At 42.9% G+C, this 22,145-nt stretch overlaps 1 protein-coding gene across 7 annotated transcripts; it reads left to right on the forward strand.

Moving 5' to 3' along the window:
* The first annotated feature begins 1,051 nt into the window (after positions 1 to 1,051).
* Positions 1,052 to 22,075, forward strand: ezh1 (enhancer of zeste 1 polycomb repressive complex 2 subunit). 7 transcript variants are annotated; one of them, XM_085783900.1, is made up of 21 exons: positions 1,508 to 1,947; positions 2,990 to 3,179; positions 3,313 to 3,438; positions 3,939 to 4,061; positions 4,682 to 4,799; positions 4,948 to 5,099; positions 5,142 to 5,247; positions 5,925 to 6,030; positions 6,309 to 6,472; positions 6,604 to 6,695; positions 6,786 to 6,945; positions 8,065 to 8,249; positions 9,994 to 10,085; positions 10,454 to 10,482; positions 17,620 to 17,745; positions 18,959 to 19,137; positions 19,852 to 19,947; positions 20,069 to 20,150; positions 20,262 to 20,345; positions 20,457 to 20,541; positions 20,684 to 22,075. In XM_085783900.1, the coding sequence occupies exons 2-21, from the start codon at positions 3,000 to 3,002 to the stop codon at positions 20,742 to 20,744; spliced, it is 2,346 nt and encodes a 781-aa protein (XP_085640026.1). In that variant the 5' UTR covers positions 1,508 to 1,947; positions 2,990 to 2,999; the 3' UTR covers positions 20,745 to 22,075. The 7 variants fall into 7 exon arrangements, with proteins under 7 accessions (XP_085640024.1, XP_085640026.1, XP_085640022.1 ...); XM_085783898.1 differs by lacking the exon at positions 1,508 to 1,947 and adding an exon at positions 1,052 to 1,269 and having other exon boundaries at positions 4,948 to 5,247; XM_085783896.1 differs by having other exon boundaries at positions 4,948 to 5,247.
* The last annotated feature ends 70 nt before the right edge of the window (positions 22,076 to 22,145 follow it).

The raw sequence follows: 22,145 nt of genomic DNA on the forward strand, positions 1-22,145 counted from the left end.
TATACAATGGAAAGATGGTTGTAAATGCTAGCAGAATATAAGAAAGAAACAGTTTAACAGTTGTGAGATATAACACAAGGTTAAAACATACATTTTTGTTCGGTCTCACATATAATAAGTTCATTAACAGAGCCACATTTAAAGAATATTTGAAGTGATACATCCTAGTCAAGAGGAGCATTACAGGCTAAAATAAATTTAAAAAAAAGTAGATCCCTGTTTCTAGGTCTGTCTTCTTAACCAATCCTAAAATCCTCCCTTTTCGATTGAGCCAATAAGTCTTGCGAAATGACACTTTCTGTGCCCAAAAAATATTGTCAAGTCATATCATACAAGTGTGTTGTTGGTATAAAACAAAAAAGTTGGATGTTTCCGTGGGAAACTTCCTTTAGAAAAGTTGTGACATGTTCATCATCAGAGCAGCAATGTCTATTTCAAGCATGAAAAATAATAGCTAAAAACAGTATAAGCATGTTAATAAATATACTATTCACACTATAATGTAGTTATAAGCAGATATTTATTAGCTAACTTCTTCTGTGATACTTCATATAATTGATAACATTACAGTCAATTCACCTTATAGCAGTAGGCTATAAAAAGCACATAATATACAATTATTAATAAATACATAGAAGGGATATGTAGCTTTTATGCTTATTTGGAGGTAAGTGATCTAATTAAATATGGCCGGGGCACACAGCCAATTAGGTCATTTCAGGTTATGTAGCGAGATCCTGTGTGCTCTAGATCTGATAACACCACTATAAGTTTACATGAAGGTTGTTAACCAGATTTATTACCCTCTAGTTTTTCACCGTGATGTCTGATAGTAGCCTACAAATGGCTCTAAATCCTACATTTACATGTCTGTGCTGTCGCTGCTACAGACCACGTTGATCGTCATGTGCTCAGCTCCTAACTTTCCCCAGATTTGTGTTTTACGTGAAGTACGTAACAGCATCCGTGGCCTGAGGTCTCTCATCATCCAACCCCCGTGCTCGCTCTCGACAGCTCCACACACGCCACCGAGGACGAGCCGAGCCGAGCCGAGCCGAGCCGAGCTCCCCCTGGAGGAGCACGGCGGCACAGCTGCACTGTTTTTCCATCCGACTCAGGTCCACTGGAATGTGAAGAAAACTGTGGCTCTAGTTTTCACCCCGAGATCAATCCGCTTTAAATCTCAGATTATCGTACGTCTCATTTATACGACTATCTGCACTTTCAATGGAAATACGCATATTAGGCTACTTGACTTTTCCGGTTTTTGTGAGTCATTTTTGCTTTTTACCATAAAAAAACACTATGATATTCCTTGTTTCTATTTCTCATGGTGTGTATTTCAAAAACACTAGCGACTTTGCCTCGTTGTGTTTTCACTCGCTCCTCTGGTGTAGGTTACAGCTGTGGATAACATACAGTGGGTTGGTTTCTTAAGCGTTATTGCATCTATGTACCGATCAGAGTGTTATTGCATTTAGATGGCGATGTAGCGCCGTGGACAGTTGCATCAGTTCCTGTGTGTGCGTGTAAACGGCCGCGCCGTGGCTGCTCCACGCTACTTTTTTTTTTATATTCCCAGAACGCAGAATAGTAATAAATCCTCCTCTGCCTGGAAAGGCTGTGATCATAATAAAGACGTCACCCTCCTGCTCGGGTTGGCTCTTACCAAGCCAAGTGCGCAGCTATTTGTAAGCTACAACAACAACAACCACCACCACCACCACCACCTCCACCACCACCAGCACCAGCACCAGCACCATGCCCGTGGATAACGTAGTGATTTCTCTGAGATCCCCCCGCCGACCGGACACGATATCTGCGTCAGATCTATAGTAAATAACACAGCTCCGGATCTCTCCACTTAAAAAAAAAAAAAATCAAATTTACAGAGAGGGACTCGATCGCGTTGCAGGCTCAAATAGGACGCAAGACGTGGATTTGAAGGTATTTAATAACTGCGACACTGGGTGTAGAGGTGGACGTGACCGCGGCTCCGCTACAATAATGTGCTGTCATTGTGGCGCTCGGTGCGCACGTCTTTTAATAAAGTGTTGCACATTTAAATGGACACAGAGTAGCTGTGTTTGCACGGGTCTGCGGCTACAGGACGTAGCTCACTTCATAGCTGTGGCTGAAACGTGTGCACGACTCCAGTGGGGTTTAAAAAAAAAAAAAAAAACAGCATGGTAGCAGTTTCCCGAGCTCAGTTTTAGCTTCGTAATTATTTTCGATAGTGTTTCTAGCTCGGACGAGGAACTTGGTGTTCAGAAAGGTGATTGTGAAACACGTAAAAACTGTACTACGCACTTTCTATGCTCTGCTTCGTATTGCTTTTTTTTGAAGAGGCACGCCCACTCCCGAGCAATGTGGATGCCCCCGTGCTGTTACATTCACGGACACGTTATCTCTCCATGTGCGCGAGCCTCACTGTGGTTGTCTTCGCTGTTTTTGATCAGTCGTGACAAATTGTAAAGAGCAGCTAGAGGCGGAGGAGTGATTAGTTTAAAGCACCTGTGAGTAAAGCTCTTAAACGTTAGGTGTCAGTTTTGTTTTGCTAACAGAGGGGGGCACTCTTTCAAATAGACTTCCAGTAAGAGTGAAAGGGGAAGTTTTTTGTCTGTGAGGGGCGGGAGGGTGGGGGGCAGTAGCCTATATAGTCATAAGACTTAATAGTAATAATAATGATAGCACCTTATACAAGGAACAAGCCATATCACACCAAAACTATCTATTATGAGTATGTTAACATATAATAATTGTATTATAGATAATTATTGTGATTTAGTAGATGCTGAAAACAGCCTGTGTTTACCACACACTCTGTAAAGTTGTATTAATGTTATGAGAAATCACTTATTTTTAAGTCAGACAATGTTTTGCAAAAAAAAAAAAACTTACCCTGAATGCAATCATGCAGTGCAATCATAATCTGGTTCCTGGTGCCTTCATGTGCTCTGCTGATGTTTGACTGGTTCCTCCTGCACAGGATCTCTGTCATGGAGGAAACAGCTGCTTCAGACCCAGCCCCTGGCACCGATGCTGCCCCGCCGACCCCGAGACCTCAGCCGTCCTCCTTTGCCCCCTCCCGCAGCCTGCTGGAGTGGAGACGGAGGGTCAAGTCTGAATACATGCGCCTTCGCCAGTTAAAACGCCTTAAAAAAGCGGAGGAGGTAAAGGTGAGTCGACGCAGTTACTGACAGGAGGCTGTGCTGTACTGTAGTAGGTGTGTGCTGTATGTACTGTATATGCTGCACTGACTGTATGTTTATGCTGCATGTGTGACACACTCTTGGTTCTGCTTGTATCTAGACCCTGTTCATGTCCAACAGACAGAAGATCGAGCAGCAGACAAATATCCTAAACAGCGAGTGGTCCAAGCTCAGGATTCAGTCCATCCCTCTGTCAACTCTTAGTGGAGCTATGGCCAACAAGAAGGTGTGTATGTGTGTGTGTGTTGTTGTGTGTTTTATCACTTGATTTCACCTGCACCAAACAGCTCTGTCTTCACCGTCCCCATCCTCTCCTTCTGGCCTCACCTGTCTGAATCTATTATCGAGTGAACGTGTTCTCATCACGTCGAGTCCTCTTCACCGAGCCCCAAATGTTTTGCTCTGACTCCCACCTGGCTGTCAGGTGTGTTTCTAAAATAATCTCAGGACAAAGCGGTGTGCCAGAAATGGATCAAACAGCAGCCTAACAGTAACAGTGGTCTGCATCCCAGTGGGAGCTTATGATATGAACAGCCTAAGGGTGCAACAGCAACTACTTCCTTTTCCCCCCTGCTCTCTCAGGGTTCGCTATTACTGTGTTTACCGGGTTTATTTCCCCCTGTAAGGGAGGAGGGGGGAGGTCGAGGAGCATGTGTATTATATTACATAGATATAAAATGGATATAGCTTCTTGTCAACCTCAATCCATGTATGGTTCTCTTCCAGATGTGTACAGTGGAGTTCGGCTTCCCAGGATTCAAAGCTCAAGCCATCGCCATGAGGCCGCTGTCAACGGTGACAGGGATCCCCTTCATGTACTCGTGGTCTCCTCTGCAGCACAACTTCATGGTATTAAAACGACTCACACTGTGTTGTGTGTGGGGTGATGCAAGCGAAGCGACAGTGTTGTTGTTACAGGTGCAGAACTGCACGTTGTGTAATATTTTTCACTCGTTCACCTGATTCCAATTAAAGCAGATTTCTTCGTGTGCTCTGCGGCGGCGTAGACGGACATGTTCCCCCGTGAGCCCATTCTGAAATTCCTGGCTTTTTCGAACATCTAAACCAGTCATCAAGACACACAGTCCAACTGCAAACAGGACACCCCACCCCCCCTCGCTTGTTCCAAAATAGCTTTTATTTTGAAAATGTGTACTTTTCATCTGCAAAAGGTGATATGGGTACAGAACAGAAACCGGTTACACACACGCTGTTCCTTTTGCAGCACAACCTGGTTCACATTTACTTTGTTTCCAGTCCATTTGTGTACATTCGCTGGACTGAGAAACACTCCTAAGCAGGACCATGTGAAAAACATTTTGTCATCTCTTTCAAGCAGACTAGTGGCTCTTTTGGTGTAAACTTTTCACACATACTAGCTCCTCAGAGGTAACGCAGGTGGACGTGCAGCATCAGGCAGCGGCCGTACCTGTATCTGTGTTGACAGGAGTTTTCTTTGCGTCCTATAGGTGGAGGATGAGACGTTCCTTCACAACATCCCCTACATGGGCGACGAGGTGCTGGAGCAGGACGAGGCCTTCCTGGAGGAGCTGATCGACAACTATGATGGCGTCCATGGCGACAGAGGTGTGTGAACCATCAGTTATCTCATTACTCTGTCCCTTATTTGACGATATAGTCTATATTTGTTCTAGGAACTTGGACATATTGAGGATAGGATGAGAGTATTTGGAAGTTATTGTGCTGACACTTTGTGTTTCTGATTGTGACCCAGAGGGCGGCTTCATCAGTGATGAGGTCTTCAAAGAGCTGGTGGAGGCCTTGAGCCAGTACTCGGACCAGGAGGAAGAGGAAGAGGAGGAAGCGGTGGCGGTGGCAGAGACGACAGCGGTGGCGGCAGCAGCAGCGGCGGCGGCGGCGGCGGCGGTGGCGGCAACGGCGACGCCGGCAGCAACAGCTGTGGGGAAGAAGGAGGAGGAGAGAGTGATGAGGAGCAGCTCGGTGGAGGGCTCAGAGGAGACCAAAGCTGGGGCCGTGGCGTTCGTCAGGAGGAAGAGGAGGAGCACGACTGAGGGTGAGCAAATCCTCAGCTGGTTATTTGTGTCCCTGCGAGAGAACAAGAGGACTGCGGCGTGAACAAGGCCGCCACTGTTCCCCCCCTCATGACACTGTGCAGCTGCCACAAGGTCGCCCTGCCACAGCAGCTCTTGAGCAGGCATTGTTTACTTTAAAGCTTTCTCTGCAGCGCTGCATGTGAGTGTGTGTGTGTGTGTGTGTGTGTGTGTGTGTGTGTGAGAACCTGTTTGTCCATGACACTGATATGCCCCAGCTCTAATGACAGAACTTAATGACCTCTTCTACCAGGCTTTATAGGAAAACTAGGCTGTCCACACACACACACACACACACACACTCTGCCAACACTTAGTGATAGTGAAATGGAAGCACACCTGGACACACAGTCATTCAGCTGCAAGTACACAAACACACACATGGATGAAGGACAGCGAAAGAAAGAGTGTTCTCATTACGTGACGACACTCGACACAGAGAATTGTTTTCAGAGCACGGTGTTGCTAACTGGACTTGAGAACTGGGAAAACTTCAGCTGGATTGCAAAATGTTTGAAAGAACACGTTACATAAGATTTGTTTGTGAATCTGCATCAAAACCGGATTTGTGGACAAAACAAACTGTGCTCACTGTCTCTCTTTTTCTCTCTCTCTCTCTCTTTCTCTCTCGTTACCAAAGTGAGGGACCTGTGCAGCAGCAACAAGAAGATCCCCAATGACAAGATATTCACAGCCATCGCCTCCATGTTCCCCTACAAGGGCACCACGGAGGAGCTGAAGGAAAAGTAAGAAAAGTGAAGGGGCAACCAGGGGATCTGTGTGCACAATGACGAGCAGGCCGTTGCTTAGTGTTCACCATGGAGACCCAAGGACTGTCGGGGAGGAAAAGCAATAATGGTGGCTCCCTCTCGGGCGCTCTCTGACTTAAAGGAGCGGTTGCATCAGCATCTGAAAGCCCTTTGGTTTTGAAAGAAAAACATAAAATGTCACCCAACAACAGGTTTTAAATGAGAACTCTCACATTTGTTACATCATTAAAAACCTCCTCCTGTCACCTCCACAGGTATAAGGACCTCCTGGAGCCCCCCAGTCCAGTGAAGCTGCCCCCGCTTTGCACCCCCAACCTGGATGGACCTTTTGCGAAGTCTGTGCAGCGGGAGCAGTCGTTGCACTCCTTCCACACGCTCTTCTGCAGGCGTTGCTTCAAATACGACTGCTTCCTCCACCGTAAATGGCTTTTGATTTATGTTTATTGCCGCTTCTCCTGCAAATTCATTTCTGCTTTAAGTGTTATTGCTAAAGTGCCAAGTACCTGATTTGCAGCAGAGTCAGAACATGTTTGTTTTCTGTTCATAAAGCTTTTCATGCTACACCCAATGTTTACAAGAGGAAGAGCAAGGAGATCCGCATGGAGACCGAACCGTGTGGCGTCAACTGCTTTCTGTTACAGGTATGTCACATGCACAGTTGCACAACTTATTTCGTGCATTTTGTATTGATGCAATAGTCTTTTGTTCTGTCCCTTTGTTCTCCTCTGAAGAAAGGGGCCAGAGAGTTTGTGGATCAGAATATGTTACGGTCACAGAGGTCCCGGAGGCGACGGAGGCAGCAGCGTCCCAGCTCCGCCTGTCCTGGACCATCTGGGTCTCCTGAGGAGAGCAAAGAGGGAGAAAGTGACCACGAGACCACCTCCTCCTCAGGTAGGACTGAAATCTCACAGGAAGGAGGGCTATGGAACACCTTAATGCATCACAAGTAATGAAAAAATAATATTTTTGTTCGTCTTCAATGCTCTTTTTTTCTGGTGTTATATTTAGTTTGACTTTGACATGGTTAAAAAATTACATTTCTTGAGTTTCCCATTTCCTGAGCTACTGTGATGTACACTACATGGTTCACTCTAGAAATGCTGCATGCTCTGAAAGTCCATAGGCAGTTGTTTTTGTGTGTTTCCTAGGGTCTGAGTCACTGAATGACTGTGCAAGTGAAGGCATCATTTACCATAACTTCACCACAAGTTTTCCATCTGGAATGCTGTCTGCTGTCTGACTGCAGCTCCCTTGAAACCTGAAATTTGGCTGGAGATGATAGCTGTCAAATCATATCCTAACACCCCCACACCCCCCGGCTTCCATCCCCTCTCAATATCAGCTCTCTCTTGCCAAACAAAATAAACCAACCATTAGTTTGCATGTTTCAGCCCTTAAGTAAATACTTTGTTCCCTCTCCTCCTTCTCCTACTGTGTTTTTCTCTCTCTCTTTTTTTATTTCTATCGACATCTTCATGTTGAGAGCAGCGGGGGGGAAATAAAAGCAATCTCTCTCCGAAATCTTTATCGTATCCCTCTCCTCTCCCCTGGAGCTCTCAGGTTGTTGTTCGTCTCCATTGGTGCCTCGGTGGAAGTCTCTGTTAGTCTTGGAAACCGCTCACGCTTAGCCAATGACTCAGCAGACGCTCTCACACGTGTTGAGATAATGTGGAAAAAGCAGATTGTCGAGCAGATTAATAAAGATACTCAGTGCCGAAGCATGCGGCCACAGCGATGCTGCATTCAGGCTGTTGCCAAGCAACATCCGGCTCTTTGCCTGAAGCTGTGGGTGTACAAGCATCAGTCCTGTATATATCCAAAAAGCTAAATCAAAGCCTTTGGTCCCTTGTGTGTGTGTTTGTGTTCATCCAGATGCACAAAATGACATCCAGAGATCATAATGTGAGTCTATGGAGGGCCAAGAGGAGTTAGTCAGTAATACTTCTGTGTGTGTGTGTGTGTGTGTGTGTGTGTGTGTGTGTGTGTGTTGTGTGTTGGTCTGTGAGACAGACGGGAATTCACGGTGCCAGACTCCCACCAAGATGCGACCAGGGGATGATGAAGGGGAGCAGCAAGCGTGCTGTGTGGTCCAGTGGAGTGGGGCCGAGGAGTCGCTCTTCAGGGTGCTGCACGGCACCTACTTCAACAACTTCTGCTCCATCGCTCGGCTCATCGGTACCAAGAACTGCAAGGAGGTGAGATGTTTGCACACTTTACACTTTTTTTTTTTACATCTCAGAATGTGAGCACAGCATACTGCACTGACTCCACTGTATTAATTCATCATACAGACGTTTTATTTGGTCTTATTGACTAATAGTGAGTAATAGCACATACTGTAACAAAATATGGCTCCGATCTAAACAAATTCTGTTTCTTTGCATTGCTAGTACTCCAGTAATTTATCAGTGCTGCTCACTACTATGACATTCTTAGATTCAATTGAAATTATATTCATTTCATGCACTTTCCTGCCTACTTTACCCACAATCCAACTCAGCTGCCAAAACACAAGACTAACTGTCTTGTTTTCAAGTGTGTGAGCTGCTAATGTAGCCTTTAGACACTAGCCTCAGGCAGATACTGTACTGTATAAGGAACTGGTCTGATAAGCTCATACATTCACATTTTTTCATTAATTTTAAAACTTGTAGCTGTCAGACCTGACTGAAACCAACTCAAGTGACATCACTTGAGGCAAAAGACTTTGTGCAGCGCCATCTGGAGCCTCAACAAGCTTTATAGCGCTCCCAAAGACCTCAAAACACACGGTGATGCGTAGGATCGGTGGAGTTCCCCCTTTTAAAAATGCCAGATGCTGGAATGAGAACAAGGCAGGAAGTGGAATTAAAAAAAAAAATCCTTAAATGCTTCAGTGGAGCAGAAAAGAAAAAAAAAGACATCACATAAAACAAGAGCATAGAAAGAGAATGGTGAGAAATAGGAAATAGAAGCAGGAGGATTTATGAGAAAACACAAACAGTTAAAAGTGTTACAGTTTTGAGGTACAGGTCTTCTCAACTGTTGCTCACCGGCCGAAGCAGTGAAGCAGTGTCGCTTTAAATGTTAGATGATAAACTCAGATTAAAACTTTATGAAACTGATGCGTATCTGTTGTAAAATAATCTGTTGCATTTGCGTCAGTGCAAGTGTAACAACACATGTATCCTGTGCCTGTGGTTTTATGGTGTGGATAATTGGGATGACTACAGAGCGAATGGCATGTGGCACCATAAACACGGATGCTTACCAGATGTAACATCTCTCATATAGTTCCCATGATGCAGTTGTTTAAACTTAGACGTTCCCAAACTCATGTCAATTGAGTCATTGTCATGTCAGCTGTGGGTTGTGTTTTTTTTTCTTTTTTTCTTTTTTTTCTTTAACTTTTGAACACAACACACCCACCAAAGAACAGGTAAAGAGAATGTTTATCTGTCTGAGTCACGTTGAAGCAGGCTCACACCTAGACATCCAACCCCTCGCTGTGCCTCCCGTCCCACGGCCAGACGAGTCCAGAATCTGCACCGGCCTGTCTGTCACCGCCCTGCGTATCGGAGGCCACGCCCACTGCTTAATCGAGTTGAAATGCTAAAACCAGCTGCATCATTATGTATGTCTGTGTCCTCGGGAAGAGGCCAAATCTGGGTTTTGGCAGCCAGAGGTGGTCAAATCTGTGTGTGTGTGTGTTTGTTCACAGATGTACTATGTGTGGTGGTGGTGGTTTTGATAGCAGAGGATGAGGAGGGTGTGTGTGTGGGGAGGGGGCAGTGGCGTAATCATGGCGATGTGCTTTCCAGCTTGAGCAGCACTACTATTACACAACATTTGAGGGTGAAGGAAACTGAATTTCTTCACAGTTGTGCACTCTGGGGATACATTTCTATCCATCTGTGTGTTTATGTTGTTGTTGTTGTTGTTGTTGTTGTTGCCCCCCAGGTGTACGAGTTTGCAGTGAAGGAAGTCCTGATCCATCGGGTTCCTTTGGAGGACGGAGGCATCTCGCCCCAAAAGAAGAAGAGGAAACACAGGCAGGATATCAGCAGTTATTATCTCTGTGTTTGCCCACTTTCTGCTGAACGATGGAAACATGATCTCTTGCAAAAAGAAAACAGAGCTTGGCCCTCAGTTAAAACGAATAGAAGAAGGGTAAAATAAACGAAGTCTCTTTTTTTAAATTAACCTTTATTTACCCAGGAAAAAGATCCATAGAGATTATCAATCTATTTTCCAAGTATGTCCTGGCCAAGATGAACAGCAGCACAGTGTGTTATGTAGATGCAATAGTCTCCCTATTACATCTAAATAACAGTCAGTTCATGATCCAGAGTGCATGTGAACCATGTCAGATGAGTTTTTAACCAAAAGCCTTTTTCCTTGTGCTTGTTTGCTGCGGCAGGTTATGGGCCAAGATTCAGCTGAAGAAAGGTACGTTGGTCCTTCCTCAGTAAAACATCACAGTCTGACTATAACCACCCTTACGAAAGAAAAATATATTTACCAATATATTACTTGCAATATATTGTAATATATTGTAATATATTATTCTTCCATTACATTTTCCAATATATTATATATTGTAAATATATGGAAAAATATATTGATGACACATATATTATACAATATATTATATATTGCAATATATGGAAAAATATATTGATGACACATATATTATACAACATATTATATATTGATGTAATATATTGTAATATATTGCAATATATTGCAAAATATACAAAAAACTGCCCCTTTCAATATATTGAAATATATTAAACCTGAATATATAATATATGGGTTTATATATCCCAAAATATATGCAATTTTATATTTATAAATATCCACCATAATGTATTCAGATTTATATGATAAAATGTATTGATATATAATGAAAATATATAGTGTCACATGTATGTTCAATATATGGTAGAATATATTTTAAATATATGTAAAAAATTATACATGAACTATATGTATGGCTATGTGTTCAATATATTGTGGAATATATTTAATATATGGAAAATTATATGGAAACAAAAACATGACATATGTGTTTCAATATATTGTGGATGAATACTTAAATATGCAAACTGCAATATGTGCACAAACCTTTATACCACATATTAACACAGACTCGGGTAATTTATCAAAAGCAAACCTTTATTTTCTTTTAATCAGGCACAGATACTGAACCCAGTTTGAGGTAGGGAGCTATACAGGCCTATTAAAACCCCAACCAGGGTTCCTACAGCTTAAAGCCAAGTTAAATTTAAGACTTTTTTAAAACCACTTGAAATTTAAGACCAACTTTCATAATAAAACACAAATGCAGAAAAAAAAGAAACACCTCACATCAATTACATAGGGTTTAGGGACAATTTTAAACCCACTTTCCTATGTGATCCAAGGTAAAGTGACTGCTACATGAACATTGGATTGTGTCTCTTTCCAGCTGTCCTTTCAAAATAAATGTCTCTTTCCCAGCTGTCCTTTCAAAAATAAATGCATAAAAAGTCTGAAAAAAAAAAAAAAAACCCACCACTGACTCGGAATCTGGTGGCTGTGAGAAATTTAGCGTTGACGGCCACCATAAAATTACCACTTACCAGTGTTTAACATTTTAAGACTTTTGAAAAATTGATTGAAGACATTTTAATGCCAATTAAGGCCTTGTTTTTAGATTAATGAATTCAATGCCTTTTAAGACTTTTTAAGGATCCGTAAGAACCCTGCCAACAGGCCTGGCATATGGTCAGACAAAGGAAATGTGACTGACTCTACATTTCTGAACAGTGCAACATTTTTAAAGAATGCCATTGAACAGACAATACATATACTTTTGGAACTGTGGAAAAGAAATAAATAGCCAAAAGAAAATTGATGTAGCAGATAAAGCAGATGTATGTATGTAGCAGATGAAGAGATGTCCACCCTCCAATTGGTAGTAATCAGCTGGCTCCTTGGTGCATCTAGGGAAAAAGAGAGAGAAAAAAAGCGATTTTTAAAATATTATTTAAATTATCTGTATAAAATGCTCTGACGTTCTTTGCTTCATTCTAATGTTCAACCTAACATCAAACATCAGATCATTCACAGGGGGTTTGGAGGGGGGTGTCAAAGAGTCAATCGATTAGTACTCCGCGATTATCAAATACTTTCGCTTGAAATGCCTATCCCTACTGGAGTCCAGACTCCACACCAGTAAAAACAAGATAATAGACCACTAGTTTAATGTTAGTATTCAGTCGGTATTCAGCTGTATAGTCAATGATTTCCCTCAACTCTATCACTCAGTCAGCCAGCATCTAGTCTGGGGCCGTTGACCCGCTGTTTTGGTAGGAAACGGATCCAGGGAGAGAGAGACAGACCTTTCCTTCAAAATAAAAGCACCAAGCTAATAAAATGCGGTAAAACTCTTTAATTTAAGGAATATAATTTACAAGAAAGTCCCCGAGCCATTAAATTGACATTTGCTTTTATTGTATTACAAGTTAATGTTTATTCATGGTACCAACCCCCAGAATTTTGCAACTCAAATTTAAGACTTTTTAAGACCTTTTAAGACCACATCTAATGAAATTTAAGACCAACCCTCGCAAACAGTCATTTTAACGTTTGCCAACGCAGCATTCCATGATTTTTTGCAAGTAGATACAGTTATGTTGTTGCGATGTATCATGCAGATAGATAAAAAATAAGACCTTTGTAGGGGTGTAACGATACACATAAATCACGGTTCGGTACGCACCTCGGTTTTGAGGTCTCGGTTCGGTTTCATTTTCGGTAAGAGACAAAATGCAAAACATAAATTTGCTTGTTGTTTATTAGGAATTTTTCTAAACCAAATTTACATGTTTTAGTCAAATGTAATTATTTTACTCACCTACTAATGCTATGTTGTGGGTACATTCTGTCCCTGATACAAATAAACTTATTAAACTAAACCAAGCCATTATACAAAATATGAAAAAAATATAAAAGGCTACTGTTGTAAAGTGCTGCCTAATAAGTTCAATAAATTATTCTCAAAATAACAAAACATACAGCCTTACAATGATTTTTTTTTTTTTTTTTTTTTACATGTAAAGTGCAGCACTAACAGTTCGAGCCAGTGACGGACTGACCATAGGGCAATGTGGGCAAATGCCACAACGGCTGCCTGACGATGCAACCGTTCGGCCGCAAATAAATAAATAAATGAATGAATAACGCGGGTCATCACGACGGCACAGTGCGTAGTGTCAACACAGCAGCGACGTGCGCCTGCTCTGGGCGCATCTGCAGCAGATCCACATGTACTGGAGCTTGTGCGCAACACAGACAGAGAGAGAGACAGACAGACAGACGGACAGGCAGACAGACAGAGAGGAGATAGGAGCCACAGCCCCCCCACCTCCACCTCCACCTCCACCTCCATTCCTCCCAAAAGCAGAAGGGTCTTCAAGCCTCTGTTTTCTCGCTAGCGGTAGCATTAGCGATAGCCACGACGTAAACGGGCTGCACGTGTAGCTGCAGGCGGACTGTAAACACACACAACTTCTGTACCAAAACTCACTCATTCACAGCGCTGTGCCGAACCGAACGCCCCGTACCGAATCGGTTCAATACAAATACATGTACCGTTACACCCCTAGACCTTTGAGAATGAAATTTAAGACTTGTAAACTAAATTTAAGACCTTTTCAAGGCCTTAATTTATAGTTATCAAATTTAAGACTTTTTCAAGTTTTTAAGACCCCGCGGGTACCCTGTTATTTTATAAGTTTTATGTTGGTGAATACTTTTATTTTGGTGAATTTGGTGATTTCGGTATCAGCTACAGACAGGAACCAGAATGCAGACTAATTGGGAGGTAACTGACACCAGGCTCTTCGCTTGTCTGAAGAGCCTGGTGATGCGAGGCTAGCCAGCATCAGTCCTGTGGAAATTTCAATTACTTCTGTATGGGATGGTGCTATACATTTAAAGCGATAGTTCACCCAAGATTGAAATTTTTTTTAAACTCATTATCTACTCACCCTCATGTGGACTAAGGGCTGGGAGAAGTTTCAGAGTCCTCCGTGGCTTCTCTGAGTTACAGGGGGTCTCGGCGTAGCAGTGCATGTCAATATAACGGTTGCAAATGGATACCAACTGTCTTGGTAACAAAAAGACACACCAAAAAACATCCAAATACCTCCATGCTGCTCGTATGTTATGTCCGTCTTGTATTGAAGCCCGAAATGCGAAATTGTCCCGGAAAAAATTGAATAAGTCAATTTTTAAAGCTTTTTTTGTACCCGGTTCGTCATATTTGGACGAACTGGGAAGAGAACAGACCCTGGTTCGTCCAAATATGACGAACCGGGAAGAAGAGCTTCGAGAAGCTCGAAAAATTGACTTATTTCATTGTTTTTGGGACAATTTCGCATTTCGGGGCTTCAATACAAGACGAACATTACATACGAGCAGCATGGAGGTATTTGGATGTTTTTTGGTGTGTCTTTTTGTTATGAAGACAGTTGGTATCCATTTGCAACCGTTATATGGACATGCACTGCTACGTCGAGACCCCCTGTAAGAGAGAAGCCACTGAGGACTCTGAAACTCCTCCCAGCCTTAGTCGACCATGAGTGAGTAGATAATGAGTGCAATTTCAATTTTGGGGAACTATCACTATAAAAACTTGAACTGAAATTAATCTGAACTAGGTTTTAATGAAAAAATTTAAGAAGCAAAATGCATTTGCCATAATTCTTGGTCTGTTTGCCTACCTGTTTTGCATGTTGAAGTCTGTACCCCATCATCTTTTGCTCTATTGTCACTTCGGGTTCTCCAGCACGATGATCTCATGGGTAGAGCACTGCTGTGGGTCCTTGGCTGTGTAAAATACAGATTGACATAACAAAGAGTATTCAGTCAATTAGAAACAGAGTAAAACATTAATTAATCAAGGACAAAAATATCTTTAGCTGTGTCACAGTATTAAGGATAGAATGATTTTTTTTTATTTTTTTTTATTTTGCGGCTGATCCTGATTATTATTACTCAAATAACACTATATTTAGAACTAATATCCTAATGAAAATTACTGCCACATATCTTGACTTTAAAGTTTCTATTATTTTGTCCAACCTATGAAGGGTGAATTGAACTTATTACACCTGTGTGTATAAACTGGATTCACTAATGATGGCTTATTTGCAGGCTATAATCATTTTCAGCTGGATGACTAATACTTCATCAACCGAGTATACACTAATATCAGTGATACTTTACTTTTATTAACAGGAGTGAGTATTAGTAACCATGCTAAGAGGCCACAGTCAGTGTAGTGTCTCATCTCCAGTAGTTTCTGTTACTAGCAGAGTTTCATGTTGTTTTCTTCTGCAGCAGAGTGCGTTTTCTAAAGCAGTGGTTCTCACACACAAACTCACACACGCGCGCGCGCCGCGAGTAGCCGCGAAGCAGCGAGAAGCGGAGCCCTTTGATGTTAACGACTGTGTCACACCGGAGCCACGCCGCTCCGGTTCACAGCAGCAGCGGCGCGGCGCGCGAGCCGCGAGCTATGGCCGCGAGCGAGCCTGTCAAGCCGGGCAGGAAGTCGCACAAAGAAACAGCGGAAGAATCCGGTTAATTTTCAAATAAAACACATTCCGAAGCCGGTTTTCCCCCCCCCCCCCCGTTTGGGAACCACTGTTCTAAAGGAACTTTCACTTATGTTTACACAGTGTTCAAAACAGTGTAACTCAATAAACAGCCCATGAAAAAAATATTTTTTCCAGCAGATATCTTTGTTACAACATGACTGAGCTAATTGGAGTAGTTTGATGTTGTGTCCGACAACGGAGGGTTTTAAACAGCTGACGTCCTGCTGTTTGCTTAGCTGCTGCTGTTAGCTGTCAGCAGCAGCTAAGCTAACGGCTACGGTAGCCATGACTAGTTGCAGAGGCGTGCACACAGAAGTGGTGGTGTTTGTTTGGCAATTCGTTTTATAGATTTAACAAACATCAGATTAGTCAGGGCGGTTTTGGCAGCCCGGAGCCTCCACATTTGGTTGCCTACACCGGTGGCTAATGCTACCAGTTAGCCGCTAACGCTACCAGTTAGCCGCTCGCTAGAATGCTACTACGGGTTGAAAGCCGGATAGCTCATGTGCTAATGGCGATTAGCTTTTCTCTCTTTTCTTTCTAACCCTTTTCTCTGTAACACGTTAATGAAGCCATGTACCGGCTGAAACATCCTCCTCACCGTTGGTTAGAACAAGGAGAATAAGAAAAAAAACCCTCCATGGTGACATGTCGAGACATGTCCAGGACTTCACATCCGTTAACGTTACAACAGCCCCCCTCCCTCTCACCAGAGCCTGCCTCGTTTGAATCCCTGACACCAACAACGCCACAATAATAACAGAGAGAAATATCTTACCTGGTATATTTTTTGCAGATTTAAATTCACTCAAGCTCTCGCTAGGACCAGGTTCCAGCCGACTGTTGTCCATTTATGCGTATCGTAAAAATAATCCACATGACTGGTCATTCTTGAACGACTGAATGCGTCGCGCGGTTCCCGTTTCACAGCAGCAGTAACGGTTATTTTCAAATTTGGCGCCGGAAAGGCGCGCACAGCTGTCATTGGCCAAGAGCCATTATGTCAGTCAGATCAACCAATCAGTTCAAATGCTCACGATGAGACAGCCAATGGATTTTGTTTCATTGTGGTAACATTTTATTTTTTATTTTTATATCTAATAAAAAAAATAATTCCTGACCTGCAATCGGTTCACAGACCATTGCTAAGTAAAACACACCGTTGCTAGGGTCACCGCTCCTGATCAGAGGACACAGAGGAGGAGAACTATGCAGGATATTTACTTTAATTGAATTTTTACCTTCAGCTTCGGACTAAATTGATGTTAGATAAATTACTTAACTTGTTACAGGGGGGGGGGTTATAAATATACACATATACTATACTATACTAAATATTTTTAAATGTTTTACACACACACACACACATATATATATATATATATATATATATATATATGTGTGTGTGTATATATGTGTGTGTGTGTGTGTGTGTGTGTGTGTGTGTGTGTGTGTGTGTGTGTGTATGTTGTATAAAATATAAACATTTAAAAAATATAGTGCCTTTTTGGCCTTGATCTCAATATATTTTTCAATATATACACATATATGATCCATGCATATATATGAAAATATATAAAACATTAAAAAAATATAGTGCCTTTTTGGCCTTGATTTCAATATATTTTTCAATATATACACATATATGATCCATGCATATATATATAAATATATAAAATATTTAAAAATATAGTGCCTTTTTGGTCTTTATTTCAATATATTTCTCAATATATACACATATATGATCCATGCATATATTGCAATATATTGGAAAATATAAAAATTAAATCCCATATATGGGAATATATTGCCTAATATATCACATGATATTTTCTAATATATTGCAATATATTTTTCTTTCGTAAGGGCACACTGTGCCCTCTGTAATACAATACAGCTTACTGTGCCAGTCTGAGGGCTTTGTCCTCTGTTGCTCCAGATAACTCATCCAATCAGGTGTACAACTACCAACCATGTGACCACCCTGACCATCCATGCGACAGCTCCTGCCCGTGTGTGATGACCCAGAATTTCTGTGAGAAGTTCTGTCAGTGCGAGCCCGAGTGTGAGTCCCACCTTTTTTTTCCTTTTTCTTTTTTGTTTATATCCACCTGTGTCGCTAACCTCTCCCTCGTCTTTACACAAACAACAACACGACAGTCGACCGCTCAGCCTCTGTGAAGCTGAAAGGAAAAAAATGTTTGTCACCGCATTTTCCACTGGAAGCTCTAAGTAGCATTAAAGCATTTTTTATGCCAGGCCACAATAGAGCAGGGCGGCAGAATGGAAAACGATTCTGCAGTTCTCTGGCAACGGTCATAGGAGAAGCCGTCCTCCGGCGGGGATAGGTGGGTGTCTGTTTAACGCAGAGCTGTGTTCACAGTGAGGCATTGGCTGCTGCAGCAACAACCCAAAACTGTGTTTTCCAAAATGGCCACATGGTGGAGGGTTGCATTTTGTATTTTTACCCTCTGGAGAGTTTACATCAGAGCAAGAGGATAAGACGGAGTAAACATTTTGCTATGGTTTGAAGAGGATGGGTTTGCTTCATTTATTCATCAGTTGTGGTTCAGTCACCTTCTCCCCCCTCCTCCCCCTCCTCACCCGACTGTTACCTCGCCTTTTCCCGTAGCCGAGGAGAACCGGGGCCAAACAGGAAGCAGCCCTCAGTTTGCACATGTGTGTGCTCTAAAGACTTGGAGGGGAATCAAAGGGATGTGACAGGCTCTGTGCCTGATATACAACATCATCTCCAACATCAGTATGAGTCAGGCAGCCCCAGCTAAACACTGTTTGATGATACAGACACATAAAACCCACACAGGCCGGGAAGGGGAGGTTATAAACAGCACGACAGGGAAGGCGAGCGATGCCTCCAGCTCGGTCCTCCCCAAGAGGAGGCCGCTGGAAAGACATTTTGGTTATTCCTGCCTGATCCTTCTGCTCATCTGCCTGGAGGGTGTTGTGTTACACTCTGCAGAATTGCATTTGAGCATATTTGCCAGCAGAGGTCTCCGATGAGCTGCTCAGCATTAGTCAGCCACTGAGCCTCAGTCCTGCTGCTGCTGCTGCTGCTGCTGCTGCTGCTGCTGCTGCTGCTGCTGCTGCATTATGAGATGGAGCTATTAATGACAATCACACTGTGTTCTGCCAAGTTTTGTAATGTATTATATTTCTGCACCACCTGCATGCAGTTTGCCCATTAACCTACTCAGCGTGTTTCACCCCCCCGCCCCCTCCTCCAGGTCTAAACAGCTCTGTGTCTAAATGCTTTCCAGGCCAGAACCGTTTCCCAGGATGCAGGTGCAAGACTCAGTGTAACACCAAACAGTGTCCCTGCTACCTGGCCGTGAGGGAGTGTGACCCAGATCTGTGCATGACCTGCGGGGCTGCGGACCACTGGGACAGCAAGGTGGTCTCCTGCAAAAACTGCAGCATCCAGAGAGGCCTGAAAAAGGTACACAAAGACACTTAGAGGGTGTTCTGGATACAACTTAAAGGGATAGTTCAACATTTTGGCAAATTCACCTATTGCCATAATCCCTATTAGTCATAGGAATAGGTTTATTTATCGGTGCATGTTGTTTTGAGATCCACAGGGCAAAGATGCAAGATGCTCAGTGAACACAATGGAGGTGAACGGTACAGGTCCCCTGTCTCTCATCAAACTCATCAAATACACAATCCAACAATTCCAAAACGCTCTCGTGGACAAGTTGTGACCTGCACATTCACCAGCTATGAGATAATCATGTAACATTACGACACTTGAAGCAAATACTCGGAACTACTTGCGCTTTTGAAATCACTGTGTCTGGAATGTAGTTTCGGCTGCATTTGCCTGGAAAACAACTCTGTCTCGAAATGTTACATTATTATTTCATAGTGTGGCAAATGTGCAGGTCACATCTTGTTCACGGGAGCGTTTTGGTATTGTTGGATTGTGTATTTGATGAATTTGTCGAGGGACAGGGGACCTGTAACATTCACCTCCACTGTGTTCGCTAAGCAGCTCGCGTCTCTGCCCCGCCGATCATACACCGATAATTAAAGGTAATACACCTACTCCTATGACTACGTATAGGGATTATGGCGATAGGCAAGTTTGCCAAAATGTTGAACTACCCCTTTAATGTGGGCATAGATTACTAATAAACTGTTTCCTCTCCAGCACCTGCTGCTGGCTCCGTCAGATGTGGCCGGGTGGGGCACCTTCATCAAAGAGCCGGTTCAGAAGAATGAGTTCATCTCGGAGTACTGCGGAGAGGCAAGTCCATCCAGTTTAAGATAATTTGGTTCATGAGTTTTCAGCTTGATTGAAGTACTTAAAGTGGTTGTTGTGAATGTGTGTGTGTGTGTGTGTGTTTGCGTGCGTGTGTGATGATCAGCTGATCTCCCAGGATGAGGCTGACCGACGGGGCAGGATCTATGACAAATACATGTCTAGCTTCCTTTTCAACTTGAACAATGGCAAGTACTCCCCACTTCTCCTTTAACACTGCCTGCCAGTCATCCCACTGTCACAGTATATTAAGCAATCCTTAATATACTATACTATGGTGCGTGTGTGTGTTTTCTCAGTAGACTTTGTTGTGGATGCCACACGAAAGGGGAACAAAATCCGCTTTGCAAATCATTCGGTTAATCCCAACTGCTACGCGAAAGGTAAAAACTGACTCTGACTGTGTTTGTTCTGCTGTGAGAGTTCGGGAGTGGGCTGGGGGAAATGAGGGGGTGTGTTTTTGTTGGCTGATGTTGTGTTTGCGCCGGTTGCAGTGGTCATGGTGAACGGAGACCATCGCATTGGAATCTTTGCCAAACGAGCTATCCTGCAAGGAGAGGAGCTCTTCTTCGACTACAGGTAGAGTCACTGGCCTTTTTGTGACTCTCCAGCAGCTTCAAAGTAAAAATGAAACATGAGGTTTGCTGCACAATATTATGCGGCTGCAATCCTGGTCTGTGTAGATACTGTGTGCTAAGACTGTCTCTGCTTCTTCCCACAGATACAGTCAAGCCGATGCCCTCAAATATGTGGGGATAGAGAGGGAGGTGGACATGACTTAGCTGCACCTGCTGCCTACCTCCATAGCCTGCCCCTTAACTCCTCAGCCACCCACTAATGCTTCTGTCCCTCTCTGCAGCGTCACGTCTAGCTGACGAGTTTTCTATGAACAGTCACTGTCTCTCTGCCCTCGCTACTGCACTTCCAAAAATAGAAAGTCCCTCCGTGCTGTTTGCAGATGCTCCCGCTCTGCAGACTCACCGTACCACCTCCTCCAGTGACAGCCAGCCGTCTGCCCCTCCCCTTCCTCCCCCCCTCCTCATCTGTCCGAACCCATCCACCTACCTGCAAGACTGTATACGCCAAGCTTATGAAACTAAACTATTTAAAGTGGAAATACTATTAATCCATATTGCACATCTTTTTTTTTTTTTGTTCCATCTTGTCAGAGCAAAGAGGCTGCGCTGCAGTGTGTTACTCTCTCAGTAGTTTTTGTTACCGTACTTATAGACCGGCTTTTGTTTTGACCTCTCAATACATAACGCAAGCTTCTCCATCATACTTAATGAAGATCAGTGAAATGCATGTGCTGTCTCTTGGATAAACAGACCATTTAACATGTTAGCCACAGCAATAGCTTCAGTCAGATGCTGGTATTGTAGTGTGATGTTACCCTCTGGCTCTTTGGAAGAACGTGAGCAGGTTTGTTCCTCTGTGAACCGTCACCATCACATTTCTATGGTAAATATAAGTTATTGTGCATTTATATCATTGTTCAGCAAAACAAAAAAAAAAAGAAAAGAAAAAAATAGGCAACCAGACGAGAAACCGACTGACTGAATGTAACCTGCAGATGATGGTGAAGAGATCTCATCCCTCCTTTGGTTTTTTTACACATCAGCTCATTCCGTTGGTACTCTGAGCGACGCAACGTGCACATCATAACATTTCTCATCATGTTTACATGATATTAGAAGCCCCCAACACTTTCAGGGGGTAATTCAGTAATTCACAAAGTGTAAAAAGTCTTCCTTTAAGAATCATTGAAGTGCCAAATGTTTCCACGCAGAAAAAAGGCTGAACCAGTGTGGATGTGTTGCATAATAAAACAGGTATTCAAGGTAACCTAAAGCAATGGGAGAAAAAAAACAAAATTATCAGTGTATGACCAAATATTAAAAGTCCCCCACATGTGAATGTAAAATATCATTTATCATTTTTTCTTTTTTTTTATATGTCCAGATTTGTTACTCACTCTTGTTTTTCATTTATACAACATGAAAGCCCACTTTGAAATGAGATCTTTCTCAGTAGAGATGAACAAAATGGAGTTTACTGCTATGTACAGTGTATGCCTATAAAAATAAAACTTTAACTTTATACATTAAAACAAGCTGTCCTGGTCTTTATGTGTGTTCCTAAGAGAACCATCACAGAGATGAACGCAGACAGTTTCCTTCAAG

Source organism: Trachurus japonicus, chromosome 8 (assembly GCF_045865225.1).
Source record: "Trachurus japonicus isolate A0001 chromosome 8, Traja_1.0".
Lineage (NCBI taxonomy): Eukaryota > Metazoa > Chordata > Actinopteri > Carangiformes > Carangidae > Trachurus > Trachurus japonicus.